This window comes from Oncorhynchus mykiss, chromosome 18 (genome assembly GCF_057628025.1).
Source record: "Oncorhynchus mykiss isolate SJ-2025 chromosome 18, ASM5762802v1, whole genome shotgun sequence".
Taxonomy (NCBI): Eukaryota; Metazoa; Chordata; class Actinopteri; order Salmoniformes; family Salmonidae; genus Oncorhynchus; species Oncorhynchus mykiss.
In genome coordinates this window covers 79,716,115-79,723,614 of record NC_143039.1, presented here as the reverse complement: position 1 = coordinate 79,723,614, position 7,500 = coordinate 79,716,115, and the positions used below count along the sequence as shown (strand labels likewise).

Below are 7,500 nucleotides of genomic sequence, written 5' to 3'. Positions count from 1 at the left end.
TCTCCCTCTCTTTTATCTCTCCCTCTCTCTCCCTCTTCTCTCTCTCTCTCTCTCTCTAGACCCTCTCTCCCTCCCCCTTCTCTCTTCTCTCCCTCTCGCTCTCCTCTCCTCTCTCTCTGCCTCTCTCTCCCCTCCCTCTCTTTTCTCTCTCCCTCTCTCTCTCTCCTCTCTCTCTCTCTTTTCTCTCTCCCTCTCTCTCTTCTCTCCCTCTTCTCTCTCTCTCTCTTTTCTCTCCCTCTCTCTCTTCTCTCCCTCTCTCTCTCTTTCTCTTCTCTCTCTTCTCTCTCTTTTCTCTTCTCTCCCTCTCTCTCTTGCTCTCTGTTTTTCTTTCTTTCTCTCACCCCACGTTCTCCTTTTCCTATTTCCCACATGCTGGGGACATTTGTATTCTCTCCAGTTTCATTTCATTATATTTCCCATTTTGTGATGTTTCATGAGGTTTAATTTGCAAAACAGCTGTCATCCCACTGAGGACGTGGGGAGACTATGGAGGGAGAACCGCAAGAAGCTTCAAAGGGTAATGGTGACCAACGAAGACTCCAGCCATCCTAGTCATAGACTCTCTGCTTCCACAAGGCCAGTGGTACCGATGCACCAAGACTCCAGCCATCCTAGTCATAGACTCTCTGCTTCCACAAGGCCAGTGGTACCGATGCACCAAGACTCCAGCCATCCTAGTCATAGACTCTCTGCTTCCACAAGGCCAGTGGTACCGATGCACCAAGACTCCAGCCATCCTAGTCATAGACTCTCTGCTTCCACAAGGCCAGTGGTACCGATGCACCAAGACTCCAGCCATCCTAGTCATAGACTCTCTGCTTCCACAAGGCCAGTGGTACCGATGCACGAAGACTCCAACCATCCTAGTCATAGACTCTCTGCTTCCACAAGGCCAGTGGTACCGATGCACCAAGACTCCAGCCATCCTAGTCATAGACTCTCTGCTTCCACAAGGCCAGTGGTACCGATGCACCAAGACTCCAGCCATCCTAGTCATAGACTCTCTGCTTCCACAAGGCCAGTGGTACCGATGCACGAAGACTCCAGCCATTCTAGTCGTAGACTCTCTGCTTCCACAAGGCCAGTGGTACCGATGCACCAAGACTCCAGCCATCCTAGTCATAGACTCTCTGCTTCCACAAGGCCAGTGGTACCGATGCACCAAGACTCCAACCATCCTAGTCATAGACTCTCTGCTTCCACAAGGCCAGTGGTACCGATGCACGAAGACTCCAGCCATCCTAGTCATAGACTCTCTGCTTCCACAAAGCCAGTGGTACCGATGCACGAAGACTCCAGCCATCCTAGTCATAGACTCTCTGCTTCCACAAAGCCAGTGGTACCGATGCACCAAGACTCCAGCCATCCTATTCATAGACTCTCTGCTTCCACAAGGCCAGTGGTACCGATGCACCAAGACTCCAGCCATCCTATTCATAGACTCTCTGCTTCCACAAAGCCAGTGGTACCGATGCACGAAGACTCCAGCCATCCTAGTCATAGACTCTCTGCTTCCACAAGGCCAGTGGTACCGATGTACCAAGTCTGGGACCAAAAGGCTCCTGAACTGCTTCTACTCCCCCAGGGCACTATAATAATAAATAGTATATCTGACCTATTTGACTATGACGCTGCTACTGTCTAGTATCTATTATGAAGGCTTCATCCTGTAAGGATCGAGGCTGCAGACGAGAAGCAGGTACAGGGATGAAACAACAGACAGGAACACAGAGGGCTTCTGGAGAACACGTAACGATAATGTGGATGAAACACAGGAACACAGAGGGCTTCTGGAGAACACGTAACGATAATGTGGATGAAACACAGGAACACGGAGGGCTTCTGGAGAAAACGTAAATAATAATGTGGATGAAACACAGGAACACAGAGGGCTTCTGGAGAAAACGTAAACAATAATGTGGATGAAACACAGGAACACAGAGGGCTTCTGGAGAACACGTAATGATAATGTGGATGAAACACAGGAACACAGAGGGCTTCTGGAGAACACGTAACGATAATGTGGATGAAACACAGGAACACAGACAGATGTAGGGAAGGCCATCAAAACGTGAAGGAGTCAGAGGCCAACGAGTGCTGATGCAAGTAATGATGGTGACAGGTGTGGATAGAGCCATGATATAATTGACTCAGTACTGGTACTCTGTGAATAGAGCCATGCTATAATTGACTCAGTACTGGTACTCTGTGGATAGAGCCACGTTATAATTGACTAAGTACTGGTACTCTGTGGATAGAGCCATGTTATAATTGACTCAGTACAGGTACTCTGTGTATATTGACTCAGTACTGGTACTCTGTGTATATTGACTCAGTACTGGTACTCTGTGTATATTGACTCAGTACTGGTACTCTGTGTGTATTGACTCAGTACTGGTACTCTGTGTATAGAGCCAGAAAGAAAGAAAGAAAGAAAGAGAGACAGAAAAGGGACAGAGAGAGAGAGAGAGAGAGAGAGGGGATTGGAAAACACTAAACAAACGACAACATGAAGAATTATCTATCCAAAATGGAGATGTATGGGTAAACCACTTCTCCAATCTTTTTGGCTCTATAACTAAGAATAAAGAGCAAAAACATATACATGATCAAATACAGATCTTAGAATCAACAATTAAAGACTACCAGAACCCACTGGATTCTCCAATTACCTTGAACGAGTTACAGGACAAAATAAAAACCCTCCAACCCAAAAAAGGCCTGTGGTGTTGATGGTATCCTCAATGAAATGATCAAATATACAGACAACATATTCCAATTGGCTATATTAAAACTCTTTAACATCATCCTTAGCTCTGGCATCTTCCCCAATATTTGGAACCAAGGACTGATCACCCCAATCCACAAAAGTGGAGACAAATTTGACCCCAATAACTACCGTGGAATATGCGTCAACAGTAACTTTGGGAAAATCCTCTGCATTATCATTAACAGCACACTCGTACATTTTCCTCAATGAAACAACGTACTGAGTAAATGTAAACATGTCTTTTTACCAAATTAGCGTACAACAGACCATGTATTCACCCTGCACACCCTAACTGACAACCAAACAAACCAAAACAAAGGCAAAGTCTTCTCATGCTTTGTTGATTTCAAAAAGCCTTCGACTCAATTGGCATGAGGGTCTGCTGTACAAACTGATGGAAAGTGGTGTTGGGGCAAAAAACACACCAATATCTTCACACAGGGTCGTGGGATGAGACAGGGATGCAGCTTAAGCCCCACCCTCTTCAACATATATATCAACGAATTGGCGCGGGCACTAGAAAAGTCTGCAGCACCCGGCCTCCCCCTGCTAGAATCCGAAGTCAAATGTCTGCTGTTTTCTGATGATCTGGTACTTCTGTCACCAACCAAGGAGGGCCTACAACAGCACCTAGATATTCTGCACTGATTCTGTCAGACCTGGGCCCTGACAGTAAATCTCAGTAAGACCAAAATAATGGTATTCCAAAAAAGGTCCAGTCACCAGGACCACAAATACAAATTCCATCTAGACACTGTTGCCCTAGAGCACACAAAAACTATACATACCTTGGCCTAAACATCAGCGCCACAGGTAACTTCCACAAAGCTGTGAACGATCTGGGAGACAAGGCAAGAAGGTCATTCTATGCCATCAAAAGGAACATAAATTTCAACATACCATTTAGGATCTGGCTAAAAATACTTGAATCAGTCATAGAGCCAATCGCCCTTAACGGTTGTGAGGTCTGGGGTCCGCTCACCAACCAAGACTTCACAAAATGGGACAAACACCAAATTGAGACTCTGCATACAGAATTCTGCAAAAATATCCTCCGTGTACAATGTAGAACAACAAATAATGCATGCAGAGCAGAATTAGGCCGATACCAACTAATTATCAAAATCCAGAAATTAGCCGTTAAAATTCTATAACCACCTAAAAGGAAGTGATTCCCAAACCTTCCATAACAAAGCCATCACCTACAGAGAGATAAACCTGGAGAAGAGTCCCATAAGCAAGCTGGTCCTGGGGCTCTGTTCACAAACACAAACACACCCTACAGAGCCCCAGGACAACAGCACAATTAGACCCAACCAAATCATGAGAAAACTAAAAGATAATTACTTGACACATTGGAAAGAATTAACAAAAAAACAGAGCAAACTAGAATGCTATTTGACCCTAAACAGAGAGTACACAGTGGCAGAATACCTGACCACTGTGACTGACCCAAACGTAAGGAAAGCTTTGACTATGTACAGACTCAGTGAGCATAGCCTTGCTATTGAGAAAGGCCGCCGTAGGCAGACATGGCTCTCAAGAGAAGACAGGCTATGTGCTCACTGCCCACAAAATGAGGTGGAAACTGAGCTGTACTTCCTAACCTCCTGCCCAATGTATGACCATATTAGAGAGACATATTTCCCTCAGATTACACAGATCCACAAAGAATTCGAAAACAAATCCAATTTTGAAAAACTCCCATATCTACTGGGGTGAAATTCCACAGTGTGCCATCACAGCAGCAAGATTTGTGACCTGTTGCCACGAGAAAAGGGCAACCAGTGAAGAACACACACCATTGTAAATACAACCCATATTTATGCTTATTTATTTTATCATGTGTCCTTTAACCATTTGTACATTGTTAAAACACTGTATATATATATATAATATGACATTTGTAATGTCTTTATTGTTTTTGAAACCTCTGTATGTGTAACGTTTACTGTTAATTTTTGTTGTTTTTCACTTTATATATTAACTTTGTATGTTGTCTACCTCACTTGCTTTGGCAATGTTAACACATGTTGCCCATGCCAATAAAGCCCTTGAATTGAATGAATTGAATTGAGAGATGGAGATAGAGAGACACAGAGAGAGAGAGACAGAGAGACAGAGAGAGAGGGAGAGAACAAAGGCACACCTCTCTCGGGTCAGGTGTGATGGCGCAGCACTCTTAGAGCCAAATACAACGTCAGATTTGAGTGTGTAACCCAACGTTTCTACCAAATACCAAACCAACACAATTATTTATTTGCACTTGTTTTTCTTGCTTTTGGAAACGTGACGCTGTCCTCAGATTATCTGTTCTGTTATACTCACATACATTATTTTTAACAGTTTTATAAAACTTTAGAGTGTTTTCTATCTAATACTACCATGCATATGCATATCCTAGCTTCTGGGCTTGAGTAACAGGCAGTTTACTTTGGGCACCTCAGTCATCCTTTGAGACAGATGAGACATGGATTGCGTATGTGTGTCACTCAGAGGGTGAACGGACAAGACAAAATATGTATGTGCCTTTGAACAGGGGTATGGTAGTAGGTGCCAGGGGCACCGGTTTCTGTCAAGATCTGTAAAGCTTCAATTTTTGACTGAAGGATAGCTCCCATCAGGCAGGTCAGGGCTCGAACTGAAGTGTCAGGGTAGATCAGTGCTGATCTAGAGTCAGGTCAACCCTGTCCACGTAATCCTGCTGGTATTTCAGTGCTGATCTAGAATCAGGTCAACCCTGTCCACGTAATCCTGATGGTAGATCAGCACCCCTTCTGAGACACTGTGTGGATAAGGTCCAAACTCCTATTAACGGCAGATCAGGGAAGGTCTTACCTTCACAGGAGGGCGGAGGTCCCTGAAACTCCAGGTGAGTCCCCAGACGACAGGTCAGAATGTTGTTCCCACTCAACTGGTACCCTGGTAGACACCTGTAACGCACTATATCACCTGGAGGGAGAAGAGGGAGGGAAGTTGGAGCGAGGGAGGGAGGGAGGGAGGGAGGGAGGGAGGAAGGAAGGAGGGAGGGAGAAGAGGGAGGGAAGTTGGAGGGAGGGAGGGAGGGAGGGAGGGAGGGAGGGGGAAGGAGCGAGGGAGGGGAGGAGGGAGGGAGGAATGAGGGAGGGAGGGAGGGAGGGAGGGAGGAATGAGGGAGGGAGGGAGGGAGGGAGGGAGGGAGGGAGGGAGGGAGGGAGGGAGGAAGGAAGGAAGGAAGGAAGGAAGGAATGAAGGAAGGAAGGAAGGAAGGAAGGAAGGAAGGAAGGAAGGAAGGAAGGAAGGAAGGAAGGAAGGAAGGAAGGAAGGAAGGAAGGAAGGAGTGAATACACATTAAAATAACTACAGAGAACGGCCTCGGTCCTCCTCCAGAACACGCGGTCCACAACAAACAACGGACCCCTAACTTCCTCTCCGTGACACATGGCCTCGGTCCTCCTCCAGAACACGCGGTCCACACACAACGGACCCCTAACTTCTCTCCGTGACACATGGCCTCGGTCCTCCTCCAGAACACGCGGTCCACAACAACAACGGACCCCTAACTTCCTCTCCGTGACACATGGCCTCGGTCCTCCTCCAGAACACGCGGTCCACAACAACAACGGACCCCTAACTTCCTCTCCGTGACACATGGCCTCGGTCCTCCTCCAGAACACGCGGTCCACAACAACAACGGACCCCTAACTTCCTCTCCGTGACACATGGCCTCGGTCCTCCTCCAGAACACGCGGTCCACAACAACAACGGACCCCTAACTTCCTCTCCGTGACACATGGCCTCGGTCCTCCTCCAGAACACGCGGTCCACAACAACAACGGACCCCTAACTTCCTCTCCGTGACACATGGCCTCGGTCCTCCTCCAGAACACGCGGTCCACAACACAACGGACCCCTAACTTCCTCTCCGTGACACATGGCCTCGGTCCTCCTCCAGAACACGCGGTCCACAACAACAACGGACCCCTAACTTCCTCTCCGTGACACATGGCCTCGGTCCTCCTCCAGAACACGCGGTCCACAACAACAACGGACCCCTAACTTCCTCTCCGTGACACATGGCCTCGGTCCTCCTCCAGAACACGCGGTCCACAACAACAACGGACCCCTAACTTCCTCTCCGTGACACATGGCCTCGGTCCTCCACCAGAACACGCGGTCCACAACAACAACGGACCCCTAACTTCCTCTCCGTGACACATGGCCTCGGTCCTCCTCCAGAACACGCGGTCCACAACAACAACGGACCCCTAACTTCCTCTCCGTGACACATGGCCTCGGTCCTCCACCAGAACACGCGGTCCACAACAACAACGGACCCCTAACTTCCTCTCCGTGACACATGGCCTCGGTCCTCCACCAGAACACGCGGTCCACAACAACAACGGACCCCTAACTTCCTCTCCGTGACACATGGCCTCGGTCCTCCACCAGAACACGCGGTCCACAACAACAACGGACCCCTAACTTCCTCTCCGTGACACATGGCCTCGGTCCTCCTCCAGAACACGCGGTCCACAACAACAACGGACCCCTAACTTCCTCTCCGTGACACATGGCCTCGGTCCTCCACCAGAACACGCGGTCCACAACAACAACGGACCCCTAACTTCCTCTCCGTGACACATGGCCTCGGTCCTCCACCAGAACACGCGGTCCACAACAACAACGGACCCCTAACTTCCTCTCCGTGACACATGGCCTCGGTCCTCCACCAGAACACGCGGTCCACA

The 7,500-nt window shown here is 48.2% G+C and overlaps 1 protein-coding gene across 1 annotated transcript in view; it reads right to left on the bottom strand.

Annotated features, from left to right (window-relative positions):
* The window catches only part of LOC110518582 (CUB and sushi domain-containing protein 2), a 552,259-nt gene that overhangs the window by 149,182 nt on the left and 395,577 nt on the right, over positions 1–7,500 (bottom strand). Inside the window, 1 exon segment of the mRNA XM_036953653.2 lies at positions 5,609–5,722. Coding sequence (XP_036809548.2) covers positions 5,609–5,722 — 114 coding nt within the window.